This window comes from Notamacropus eugenii, chromosome 5 (genome assembly GCF_028372415.1).
Source record: "Notamacropus eugenii isolate mMacEug1 chromosome 5, mMacEug1.pri_v2, whole genome shotgun sequence".
Lineage (NCBI taxonomy): Eukaryota > Metazoa > Chordata > Mammalia > Diprotodontia > Macropodidae > Notamacropus > Notamacropus eugenii.
In genome coordinates, this window is record NC_092876.1 from 68,257,978 (window position 1) to 68,271,825 (window position 13,848).

General features: G+C 47.2%; 1 protein-coding gene across 1 annotated transcript in view; it reads right to left on the reverse strand.

The window, feature by feature from the left end:
- The window catches only part of SLC9A1 (solute carrier family 9 member A1), a 70,611-nt gene extending 57,592 nt beyond the window's left edge, over positions 1–13,019 (reverse strand). The window contains exon 1 of the mRNA XM_072609498.1: positions 11,717–13,019. Within this exon, the coding sequence (XP_072465599.1) occupies positions 11,717–12,062 (346 nt within the window). The 5' untranslated portion in view covers positions 12,063–13,019. The remainder of the gene's footprint in view (positions 1–11,716) is intronic.
- Between the last annotated feature and the right edge of the window lie 829 nt (positions 13,020–13,848).

Consider the following 13,848-nt stretch of genomic DNA (forward strand, 5'->3'; position numbering starts at 1 on the left):
ATTTGAATGGATATCCGATGTTAAGTTTTGGGGCTCTTTTAATACCACATTCCCTTTAAAAACTAACGTCTCTAGTCCTCAGCTTGCAGGCCCATCGCTTCCAGGGAGCCTTCACTCAGCCACCCTTGAATGAACCCAGTCCCTCCTCTGAATGTCCAGGGGCACTTAATTTTTGTAGCCCTTCCCAGACTGTCCCTTTTGTACGTTCATGCTCTTCTGCCCTCAAATGACTCAGCCCAGGGGAACTAGAAAGGACTTTAAAGGTCAAATCCACTTACAGTCTCTCAGAGGGCAAGGAATCAGGTCTTACATTCTTTAGCATCCCTATCTAGCCTAGGGAACAGTACATAGTAGGTGCTCAACAAACACTGATTGACTTCAGCTGAGGTGTCCCCTTGACCCTGCTTTGAAGAGATGCTGACTGACCAATCTCCCCAAGTCTGCACAGCCCACCCAGGCCAGCCCCAGACAACCACACACAACTGGCCCTAACAAGGCCAGGGGGAGACTGTGGTCTCTACCCATTATCACCAATGATGTCGAAGACGGACAGATGACCATGCAAGCATCTCATTTTCACCCTCACATCAGCGTATTGCCCAAGGGACAGTCAGGGAATAGGGAGGGTGGCAGTGAAGGGAAGAGAAGCGGAGGGTGCTGCTGTCCTCCCGAATCCTGGGCAGCAGCTGATTGTAGCTTCTCTCCTTGACCCTGCTGAAGGAAGCAATTTCTCGGGAAATAGCCTGCTGCCATAATTTGGGAAACAAGCCCGCTCAATCCCAGCAGGCAAGGAAGTATTAAAATAACTCAGGCCCCAGGCTGGCCCGATGGACCCCAGAAACTGGCTGTGCCTGAAAAGCCCAGACTGTGACCTGCTGGGCAAGGTCTAAAGGAAAAGAGCAAACAACTTGATGCTAGACGAGGGGACGGGGGAAGCCCCCAGCTCCAGGCCCCATCAGATGGCTTAGCTCGGTTCAAATTAGATCTGTAAGATTTAAAAATACCTAAAATATAATCTTGGGCTGTCTTAAAGTATTACTTGATGTTTATCAGCATGCAAAGAGATGGTTTGGCCCAGTATAGCCTGTGCAGACAACCTTGGTCAGACAGGCCTGACTCAGATGTTTGCAGGGAGGAAGGCTGCACCGGGAGACACAAATGCGGATGACTCAGTAAGAACCCAGGCTCCGGTCTGTGGCTGGCATGGGAGGCACTATGAGGGGAAGCACCTGGGGCTCTCAGGGGCCCACCTTAGCTTCAGTTATTCTCTTTCTGTGCTAGATTTCTTCTAAAATGAAGGTGGCAGTTTTGGGCCTTACACTTTGGAAGGGCAACTTGAGGACACAGAAAACTATCTCAATTTCTGCCAAAAGCCAAGGATGCTTTGAAATACAAAAGCCTTTAAAAGAAAGAAAGCTTCCCAGCTCCAAACTTAAACACAAAATTGTGAAATATCACAGCTGGAAGTGACTTTCTAACACAGATGTTACAACACAAAGTGTCAGAGCTAAAAGAGAAACCTTAGAAGACAATGCCAGAGCTAGGAGAGGCCTTCGAATGTAGGATGTCAGAGCTGAAAATGGCTTTTGAGATGATCTAGTTCAACCCTTTCATTTTGCAGATGAGGAAACTGGGGGCCAGAAAGTAAGAACAATTTGTCTAAGGTCATATAACAAGGTCAGCTCCTTGGGCATTAGCCCAAGGTCATCGATTTCATTCTTTAGTCTGAGAGAGGAAACAAAGGAAGACCCAGACCCACCAGGGCTTCAGCCACCATTCCCCCTCCTCCCTCCTCTCTCCTCTCTTTTTATGGGCTATATCATGAAGGAGGAAGGGAGAGAAAGAATGAAATCATTAAACCACCTTGGCCAGGCTGATCTATATGGAACACTCAAGTTCAGGGCTGGCCCTTCCCCCACAAGCTCCTCCCATTACTACATTGTTTTCTCCAGAATGGTCTATTTGGAGAAGACACATCAATCACCCCCCTCCTCCAACTCTTTCCAACCCCTTACACAAAGGAAGTGGCATTTCCACTAAAACCCAACCCAGACCTAACAGCACAGGGCTCCAGACTTGTCTAAGGCCACATCACAAATTGTGGTATCTGTCCTAACAGCTCCTCCCCACCCTAGAATCCCAATAGTAATCACCACATTCTCAAAGACTGAAGCAGACAGCTACAAGCTCCTACCTTCTAAAACCAAGGGCATCACCTGGAAAGCACCACTTGTATCATCTCCTCCTCGCCCTAAGAGGAAGGTAGATTGTTTTTCTGGTCCAAGTAATTCACTTGTGCCAGTTGATCCAAATCTCAGGGAATCCTGGTGGTTCTCCAGCCCAGAGATGAAAGGAGGTTACCCAAAACTCTTCCCTTTCTAAAGACCAACAACATGGCCCACTGTATAAAAGTACTCTCCTGCCTGTAGTAATTTTTCCAACCCGTGAATCCTTGACTGTCCCTAGGCCAAAGGGATGTCCTTGGAGGATACTAGGGAAAGATACTAGGGAAAGAAAAAACTGTAGTTAATTCCCTAAGGTTTTGATTTTAGTTTTACGGTCTTCTTGATTTCCAATTTATCAATTTCTCCTCTATTTGTATAATTTCCTCTTTTGTGCTTATTTTCAGGTAAGCTGGCTGGCTTTCAAAATGAATCCTCTCTTTTTCTATTTTGTTAATGTATGGGTTTTACAAGCACAATTTCTCCTTTGAGGATGACTTTCACAGTATCCCAAAAATGCTGGCATCTTGTCTCAGTGTCATTGTTGTCTTTCACGTAGTTAGTTTTTTTGACTTCTTTGAAACATTTGTTGAGTAGGGTTTCATTATCAAATTTCCTTTTAGATCTGTGTCTTTTGCTGGTGCTCTCAATATTGATTATTACTTATATTATTTTGTGGTCTGGAAATGATGTGTTTAATAAATTCATTTGAACTCTTTTGCAAGACTATACATATACAGCCAATATTGAATTGCTTACTTTCCCAATGGGGATAGGTGGGGAGGGAGGGAGGGGAGAGATGGGGAGAAAATTTGGAACTCAAAATTTTATGGAAATGAATGTTGAAAACTTAAAAATAAACAAATTTATTTGCAATTTCTCTAGGCTCTAACAGGTAGTCTATTTTTGAAACTATGCCATGTAGTACTTTGAGAAATATGTAGAAATATGCATATTCTTCAGTGGTCTCGTTCAGAAGACGCCATGAATTTTTTTGGCCCTAAATTCTCCAACAATTCAGTTTATATTTGTTTACTTGTTTGTTAAATATATTCAGCTCAGAGAGAGGGACACTGAAGTCTCCTATTATTGTGCTCCTTTGGCAATTAAGTTAGCTTTTCCTTTATGAATTTAGATGCCATATATATGAATTTACACGCTACACATATGTTTAACATGGATACTGGCTTGTTGTCTACAGTTTCTTTAAGTTATGAAAGTCAGGTTTGTGGGTTTTTTGTGTTTACGTTTTTGGTAATGAATTGTTTTTATCCCCCTTCCTCTTATGTCCAAACATTGACTCAGAGTTTTGAGAAAGGGCCTGGAAGGGAGCTAGGTGGGGAGGAGTAGTTGCCATTTCAGAACAGGAACCAGATGCTAGAGAGTATAGTCCTAGGGATTGGGTCCAGGCCTAAAAAGACACAAAGTAGACACACCTGAAACTATCCTTAGGCTGTCCTAGGTCGGCCCTTTGGAGAGGGGTCCCATGCTCAGTCGGTCCAAGTCTTCTTGGTCTGATATAGTGAAAAGAGTACAGACTTAGAGCCAAAAGACCAAGGTTCAAGTCTGGGTTCTTCAGCTAGTCAGTTGTGTCTGATGTTAGACAAGTTGCTTCATTTCAATAAGGGAAGTTGAACAAAACTCTAAGGTCCCTTCCTGCCCAGATAGTCTATGGCCTAAGGTTTCTCTCAGTTCAACAGTTTCTTCCAGTTTTAGAATTCTACATTCTCAGGTCCCACTCAGGTTTAACATTTCCACATTTTAGCACTGCCTTTCCTAAGAGCTATAAATGACCTGCCATCCTATCCACCTATAATTCGCCAACAGGCCACCACCAATCAAGCAAGTGCTTAATGACCACCTCCATGCAGAGGTTGCACAAAGGCACCCCCTCTCCATTGCATTTGCAGAGAGAAAAATGATACTACCACCTTCCATTCATAAAGTCCTTTATAGTTTCTAAAGGACTTTTCCATCTGTTATTAGATCTTTGTGAGGTAGATGAGGCAGCCATTATCCCCATTTTACAGATAAGAAAATTGAGGCTCAGAAGTGACTTGGTCAGAGTCCATGCAGTAAGTCATGTATAATACGTCCTCTCTGGACTCCAGCAACATACAATTTTTAAGGAGAGGGGAAAGGCTACACAAAGGACAGTGACAAAAGGGGTGAGGAAGCATGATGGAGCAGAAAGGGCACTAGATTTGGAATCAGATCCCAGTCTGAATCCTGGCTCTCTTCCTTCCTTCCTCAGCCAATCGCTAAACTTCTCTGGGCCCAAGCTGTAAAGAAGGCAGGGGGATGCAGTGTGGAAAGAGCACTGGATACGGGAGCCAAAAGGACCTGGGTTCAAATCCTACCTCAGAAACTTATTAGCTGAGTGACCCCTGGGCAAGTCATTTAGATTCTCCAAGCCTTGGTTTCTTCATCAATAAGAGGAGGATGGATCAGAGGGTCTCTGAGATCCCTCCCAGCAGTTCTACATCTCTGATCAGCTATCACAAAGTGATGATTGATTAGCCACCCAATAACTGACAGAGACCCCTTGTGGGTTGTGATGGTCAGGGAAGGCTTCCTGGAAGATGAGGACTTGGGGCTGGCTCTTAGAAGATTTGGAAAGCCAACAAAGGGGAGGAGAGAGGGGCTCCTGGCTCCACTGCCAAGCTTTTAAATATCCTCCTCAACCCTCCCCATCTCCCCTGCCAACTACAGAGGTGCATCTTAGTTCTTAATCAGCCTACATCCTTTCTGCTCTCTTTCCCTCCTGTTCCCCTCACCCTTCCAGTGCCTAACTGAACCAGTGTTCTAACCAGGAGAGGCTACAATTTAGGGGTGCAAAAAAAAGGCTGTTTCCAGGCCTTCAGAGGGGGGCCTCTGGTAATCGAGTGAGAGGCCAGAGTGCTTGCCCATGGCCTGGGTGACTTTGAGGCAAGTCATGTAGGGACTGTTGCTAGTCCTCAGTTTCTTCGCTAGTAGGACAATAAGGTAAACCTGGACAGTCCTGCCTCGAGGGACGGTTATTCAATACAGTGAGGCAATGTGCAAATGCACCTCAAAAAACAAAAAACAACTTATGGGGAGGGAGGGAGGGAGGTCTGCAGGCCACAAGGTATAAAGGAAGCTCTTGAACACTGATTGGAGGATAAGTGGAGTAGCTTTATTATCTATTAGGCTTCAATTGGACGGTGTCCTGGATGTTCCCAAATATCCTGGATGACAAAATCAAGCTGTTATCACGTCCTAGCAGAAAAAAATGGCCTGCAAGTTTTCAGATGAAGAAATTAAAGCTGTGTATAAATAAACACATGAAAAAATGCTCTGAATCACTATTGATTAGAGAAATGCAAATCAGAATAACTTTAGGTACCACCTCACAACAATCAGATTGACAATATGACAGAAAAGGAAAATGATAAATGTTGGAGACAACGTGGGAAAACTGGAACACTAATGCATTGTTAGTAGAGTTGTGAATTGATCCAACCCTTCTGGAGAGCAATTTGGAACTATGGTCAAAGAGTTGTAAAACTGTGCATACCCTTTGATCCAGTAATACCACTACTACAGTAATACCCAAAGAGATCATAAAAAAGGGAAAAGGACCCACATGGACAAAAATATTTGTAGGTGCCAAAGAATCGGAAATTGAGGGACAGCCCATTCATTGGGGAATTGGCTGAATAAGTCATATTATATAAATATAATGGAATACTATTGTGCTATCAGAAATGATGAGCAGGCAGACTTCAAAAAAACCTGGAAAAACTTAACATGAACTGATGCTGAGTGAAGTGAGCAGATCCAGGAGAACACTGTACACAGAAACATTGTGATAATTTAACTATAACAGACTTAGCTCTTCTTAGCAATACAAGGATTCAAGGCAATTGCAAAAGACATCGGAATTATAGAAAGAATTATGGATCTGAATGCAGATCAAAGCATACTATTTTCACTCTTTTTTTTGTGGTTTTCCCCTTTTGTTTCTTCTTTCACAACATGACTAATGTGAAGATATGTTTAACATGATTGTACATGTATAACCTTTTTCAGACTGCTTGCCATTTTGGGAAGGGAAAAAAGGTGGGAAGATGGGAGGAAGGGAGAAAAATTTGAAACTCAAAATTTTACAAAAATGAATGTTGAAAACTATCCTTACATGTAATTGAAAAAAATACTATTAAGGAAAAAAAGAAAGAAAAATGGCCTATGAATTGGGAGACGAGTTCTGTTCTGAGTTTGCTGCTAATTCACTGTATGGTCCTGTATGACCTGGCCAAGGGATCTGTCATGGCTTGGTAATCTCTAAAGGTTTCCAGTTTTGACATTCTACAGTGTTCTAAGGTCCCTCCCAGCTCCAACATCTTTTGCTCTAACGAACAGTCTATTTGTTCTGACAGATGACTTTTAAGGACCTTTTCAAAATCTGACATGCCCTGTTCTAAAGTTCCTTCTAGCCCAGATAGTCTAAAGTCCCTTCCAACACCAACATCCCCTGTCCCAATGCCCCTTCTGGTCCTGAAATTCTCCATACTGAGGCCCTTTCCCAGGGAAATTTCCTGCTCTAAGGGTTCTTTCAGCCTAGCTATTGTGTCCCAAGGTCCCTTCCAGGTCAGACACTGTGATCTAAGGTCCCTTCCCCCTCTTGCAGGTCTTTGCCCTGAAGTTCTTTTAAAGGCCCCCACCCCAGCTCTGACATGACAGTGATTACATTATACTCTTAGTAGAGTCTTCTAGGTTATTCACACAGTCAACTTCCCTCACTGGATCCAATGCCTCCAAATCACAGTATTGGCTAACATATCAATCCTGGACTTCCAGGAACACATTTCCAACCAGCCAGCAAGATCCCTAAGCAAAGGCTGTGTGCCCAGGACCAAAAAAGGGACAAGGGGAATGGCAAGGACCTAAAGGTCAAAACTAAAACTGCAAACTACATTTCTGTAGTAAACTACTTACCCCAAAACCTAGTTTCTCTCAGGTCCACAGAATCTTTGAATGTTATTTGGAATGGACTTTAGAGACCAACTAGTCCAACTCCATCCTTCTATACAAATGGAAACAGACCAGAGAGGGCAACTGTTCTACCCAAGAATCTGAGGTCTTTGCACTACAAACAATTTTCATATATGGAACCTGCTACCTCCACCAAAGTATATGGCAGATAGCCCCATCTCTAGAGGCAGCTAGATAGCACAGTAAATGGAGTCAGGAAGAGCTGTTCAAATCCATCCTTGGATACTTTCTAGTTATGTGAACCTGTTTGCCTCAGTTTCCTCAACTGTAAAATGAAGACAATACCTCCTCCCGGGGTTGGAGTGCGGACCAAATAAGATATTTGTAAAACGCTTAGCACAATGACTGGCATGTAGCAAGAGCTTAATAAATACTTTTTTCTTCCCTTTCCTTCCTTCTCAGAAAGAGAAACAAGGCTAACAAAAGGGAATTTCCTCAGTTCCATATAGTGAGTCAACAGTACATTTGGGAGAGAACTTGGGAGCCTTTTTTCTCCATCCAGGAAGCTATATAAAATGAGAGGCTTAGACTGGATGATTTCTAAGATCCCTTCTAGATGCAATATTTTAAGTATGCATTAATACCTAGGTGAGATCCCTCCTGGGTCTGACATTGTCTGTTCTGAGACCCCTTCCACAGTTCCCACAGACATCCCATGTTCTAAGCAAGATCCCTTTCACTTTTAACATTGTATGATTCCAACCCCCTCCTTCTACAACAACCACCCAAGCTTTGGGATAAAAGGGAGCATCACATACAGCACTTTCTATTCTTAAAGGAAGGGGGTCTTGCCAGGGAAACAGCTGCCTTGGATGACAGAATCAGGGCTCAGGGCACACAGGGCCTGCCTACGTTAGGGCAGCAAGAGAAAAGGCAAAGCCCCAAAATAGCCCACTAGATCTCTTGGGTATCTGCTCATACAGCCAGGGGAGCCAGCCTTAGCAGCCCCAAGGGCACTCTACCTCATCTCTCACTTATTAACTCCCTTGAGAGCCAGCCTGAAACCGGCTTCACAGAAAAGAACAAAGTCCATAAGCCAACACCCCCCCAAACCAGCTGCCTCAATATTCCCTGGGGTGAGACATTTAAAATCTAGGATCTTGGGGTAATACTTCAGCTGTCATGGGTTAAGAGGTGACTATTTGTGAATTACATGGTAAGTGTTTAAAACAGGACGCAAGCGAAGATAGAAATGAGGACTTGTCTCACATCCTAGAGTCTCAGAAGGGTCCCCTAAATCTATTGGCCATACCCCTTTCGCCCACTGGATGATGGCAAAAACACAAAGCCTGTTTGGTCTCAGCTCTGACCCTGTGTACCTCTGGGTACCTCATTTCTCTCTGGGGCCCAGGTGCCTCCCCTGCAGAATTTGAAGGGTTGGGAAATCTAGTCTGTTTCCAGTCCTAAATCATACACTTCAATGATGCTAGGTCACAGAGGGACTTTTCAGTGTGGCTGGCAATGCATTACAAGCCTGTGAGAGGAGTCCCCAACATCCTAGGGACTCCCCTCCTCATCGCAGACTGGTCTGCTAGGGAAGCAACCCAAGCCCATTAGAAAGGAATTGGGTATGTTTACTTCAGAGAAGACTTAGTGGGACATGACAGCAGTCATCAAGCATTAGGAAAATCGTCTGCAAGAACCAGAGTGTAGATCTACAAGGAAGGGTTAAAGGAGCGCATTAAATAGCAGGACAAACTTGCTACAATTACAATGCCCAAGCGGAATAGGCCACCTTAGGAGGTAGCAAGTGGTCCCTCCAGGGAGGGCTGGCTGACCATTCATCTAGGATGCTATGAAGGGCATTTCTGTGCAGGTATGGGTATGAGAACCTAGGGCAGGGGTGGGGAACCTAAAGCCTGGATGCCACACATAGCTTCCCAGTGCTGAAGGTTCCTCACTCCTGCCCCAAGGGGCAGCAAGGTGGTACAGTGGATAGAGTGTCAGGCCTGGAGTCAGAAAGACTCCTCTCCTTAGTTCAAATCTGGCCTCAGACACTTCCTAGTTGAGTGACCATGGGCAAGTTACTTAACCCTGGTTGCCTCAGTGTCCTCATCTGTAACATGAACTGGAGAAGGAAATGGCAAACCACTTGAGTACCTTTGCCAAGAAAACCCCAATGGGCTCACAAAGAGTCAGACACAACTGAACAACATGAGGACCCTTTCAACCCGGAGATTCAGTGGTTTTAGAACCTAAGCCTGGAGGAGACACTGCAGACTGGCCAAGAGCTGCAGGCACACTCGGTTCCTGGGCTATTTTTCAATCAGCTGCACCTGCAGAAGTGGTAGTGAGTGCTAAGCCCTGCCTCACACACTGAGGCCCTGCCCAAATGTGTCCATGGGAGGAGGGAAAGATTTTTTACTTATACTTATGTTCGTGCCGCTGAAGTCTGTTTTCATGGACTCAAAAGGCGGACACATCATAGTCACATCAAGGTGCCCCAAAGCCAGAACCTTAACGCTCACATCCATGCCTTTGTACATGGACAGTACAGTTTGTACTGTCCTTTATTACCATGTATGCCAGGTAGTAGTATCGGCCACTGGGAAGCCCCGGTTCCCTTCAAGCATCACCTCATGCACTACATCTCCAAAGGACACCTTCCTCCTTAAATTACATTTACATATTGCAAAACATAAGCTATTGGAAGGCAATGGGTTTTCATTTTGTCTTCCTCTTGTCATCTCTGGCACCAAGTACACTGCCAAGCTCATTTATTATTGGGCTAGACTTGTGATTCCACTGACACAGAGAACTCTTGGTAAGAAAATGCCAGGCAACTGTCCTGTAACTTCATCTTAAGAGAGACGCTGAGAACACTGAAGGGTGAGGGACTTGTCCAGGGTCACTCAGCCAGGCAGGGTCAGCAGCAGGACTTGACTCTAAGGCCAGCTTTAATCTAACTGCATCGTCACACCAGTCACTTAATGCCCGATGGATTAAACTGATTGATAAGACAATTGGCATGGTCTCTACCTCAAGAATCATTCCCACTTCACAGAAGGTGAGACTGGGGCAGAGAGAAATTCCATCCTGCCAAGGTCACAGGATTGTTTGGATTGGAAGCTGAGGCTGCTTGACTCCAGACTACTGCCTCATAAGTAGGTGCTGCTGCCTGCAGGAAATTCAGCTGCAGTGGAGGCGCCGGAAGTGTAAACTAGGACCAGGGTCCCAGGCAGCAGGGCCTCTGCCCATCTTGCCTGGGTGCATATCATATTCCTATACCAAATTAGCTATACAGTGAATCAGAAAAGTCAGTACTACCTTTTTGCATCACTATCTAAAACCCAACATCCTGACATCACTCCTGCATGTCCTTGGGAAGGTTCTCCACCAAGCCCCTGGAACATCCAGGTCACCAAAACTCCTACAGCTGGCCCAGGGCCAAACTAGCTTAAAAGGCTTCCCTGATGCAAAATCAGTCAGGGATTACTGGCCATCACAGGGTCCAGACAGGCTGGTCCATCAATCACCCATGTGACACTGGCTCAGTTCACCTGGGCCTCTTCAGGAAGGAGCCACTTTTCAGTCACTAATCCTCCCCAGCCACCCACAATCACTTCTCCAACCAGGATGTCCCTTCCATAGTGCTAAGGACCTTCACCCATCCATCCAGTTCCGGCAGCTCCCAGGCCAGCACCATGGCCAGGCACAGGCTGAGTTTTAAGAAACAGCTAAGTACACACTTGGGACTGATCTGGTAACTAGCCAAGATGAGGCAGACTCCTCCCCAAGCACATATCCAGTTCAGAAATTCCCAAGGTCTACCCAGCCCCATAAGCTGAACAGAGGACAGCATTATAGACACACAAATCATCTCCAGGCTATTCCCAATCAGGCCAGGATGCAAAGCTGACTGCTAAATCTTGGGAAGTGGAACATGGACACAGGAAACACCTGCATTTTCAGTGAACCTCTGAACTCCTAAAGCCCCAGTGGCTGAGATGTCTTAGGGTTCCCAAGATGGGCAGAGGATTGCTGAGAATGGGAAAACAAACTCCTGAGAAGAGTCCTAGACCACCTAAGCACGGGGTCCACCTGGGATTCAAGTAAGTCAGAAAAGAAATACAAACCACCCAGGGCCTCAGTCCCATAGATGACTGCCACTAGGCAAAATGGAAGGTATTCACAGCAAAAATAGAAACAAAAAAGACCACATTCCTCACCACCAAATAACCATCTGGCACTTCGGACCCCAGTGAAAGCGTCACTAGCCTTCACACACACAGAAGGCACAACCAAATCTGTCCCTTAGGCCTGCCCATGCAGTCCTGTCAGAGACTCTGGACCCTTCAGTAATGTCAGAGAAAACAGCCCTGCTGAAAGAATTAGGACTATAGATTTCTGACAGTTGGCCTCAAAAACCCCAGGCTGGGGCAGTGGGGAGCTCTCCCCAACCCACTGGGGTGATTCTATTTGCACAGTACATCCTCCAATCCCTACCACCCAGCTTAGACAGAAGTCACACAACATACCCAGCTTCATCAGACAGGCTAGCAGGATCCAGAGGGAGATCTCAAAGGGGGTCCGCACGTGAGTGTAGTCAATGCCCAGGACAGGGAAAGGCTTGCGTGGCTTCCCGTGAACGGTTCCCGAATAGTTGGTCATCGGGTGGACTTCGTGGCTGACCTCTGGTGGAGCTGAGGTGACATCCCCCTCCCCAGGACCTATGTACAAGCCCATGGTGGACACTTTGGATGTCACTGTATTCTGCAGCCCATGGCTCCTCAGTACTGGAAGCAGCCCCAGCAGGGCAGCCACCACAAACACGGAGGGGAACACCCGGAGTGGTGAGAGACCACAGAAGCCAGGCCCTGTCATCTTCTTAAGTTGTTCTTTGAGGGGAGGGTCCCTCCCACCTCAACAAGGGAAAAGCAGAGTCTGGGACATAGGCAGCAAAGAATCTAGGGAGAAGTCTGGAAATCAGAGAGCCCAAGAAAAGAAATAAACTAGTAAGGGGAGGCGGGGGATGGAATAAAGACAAAACAAAACAAGGATTACTAAGGCAAGCTCATGTTTTAAAAGGATAAGGAACTGCTCTTCTTAGAGGGAGGAGAGTTGTGGGGTCGGGTGAAAAGGGATGTGCACAGACCAGGGGGGAAGGAGGAGAGAGGGGACCAGATTTCCATATGAGGGAGGAAAGGAAAAGAAAGCTGAGGAGCCTGGGAATCCCGGAGCTGAGGGGATGAGAGGGAAGAAGAGGGAGGACTGGGATTCCCAGCTATGGGCAAGGAGAGAGAGCTAGGTCTCCCCTCCACCGAGGAGGAGAGGGAGGAAGGGAAGTTAGGAGGCCAGGTGGAAAGGAGGAGGTAGAAGAGGGAAGCGAGACTGAGGAGAGGGAGAGAGGGGCTGGGACCCCAAAGCTGGTGAGGGGGCAGAGATGAGGCTGGGACCCCCCCAGTGGGGAAGGGAAGGGGAGGCTGGGAGCCCGCAGTGGAGAAGGGGAGGGGAGGATGGGACCCCGAAGTGGGGGAGGGGAGGCTAGGACCCCCCAGTGGGGAAGGGGAAGGGGGAAACCGGGACCCCGGGCAGGTGAGCGCAGCCCCGGAGCTGGGGAAGAGGCCGGTGGCCGGGCGTGCCGAGGTGAGGTTCCCCGAGAAAGGGCGGGGTGCGGAGGCGGGGAAGGGGCTCCGGCTGCTGGGGGCGGCTCCAGAGGGCCGAGAGAGCCCCCCGAGAGAGCGTAGCCCCAGCTCGGCGCCCCCGGCCCTAAGGCTCCTGCTGATCCCCCGTAGCTTAGGTTCCAGGTCCGGCAGCAGCGAACTAAGCCCACCGTCCACCCGGCACCGCCTTTTATACGTACCACAGAGCTGCCGGCGCGGCGGGCTAGAGAAACACCGGCGGAGTCCGCCGCGCCACAGCGCCTCTTAGCGGCGCTCCGGGAGGTGTGCAGGGGGCTGCAGCCGACTGTCCAAGTCTGGACTCAGGACATCGGACCTAGAGTCAATCTGTACGGCTCTGTGCCTCAGCTTTCCGTGGAAATTGAATGGAAGGTGTAAGGAGAACCGCCTGAAGGGTCAAGGGCAGGGAGACAGAGGTAACAGGGTGGGCAGCTCAGTCAGCATGCGTTTAATAAGGGCTTGCAATGTGCTAAACTCCAGGGATACCAAGAAAGGCGTAAACGTTGCCTGACCTCAAGGAACTTGTATTCTAATGGGGGAGACAGACACAAAAGCAAGAGATGCACGTGCTACATATAGGGAGTGCGTGGAGGGGGATCTCAGAGCCAAAGGCACTCCCTTAGCCTGGAGATGGACCTGAAGCTGAGTCTTGACGGAAGCCAGTGACTAAGCGTAGAGGTGACGGAACAGCATCCCCGGCATGGGGGACAGTCAGTGAGTACAAAGACATGCATGGCGCAGGGAGGCATAAGTAAGGAAGATCAAGCAGGAGGGCCATTATGGCTGGGAGCAAGGTGTAAGAAGGCTGGTAAAGTTCGTATTTTATCCCGGAGGTACTAGGGAGCCACTGCATGTCATATCTGGGACACTTTAAGAAAATCCTCTGGGCAGCTGAGTGGAAGTAGAATTGGAGTAGGGAGAGATGAACTAATTAGAAGGTTATCACAATAGTCCAGGTGTGAAGGGATCAAGGCTGCACAGATGTAGTG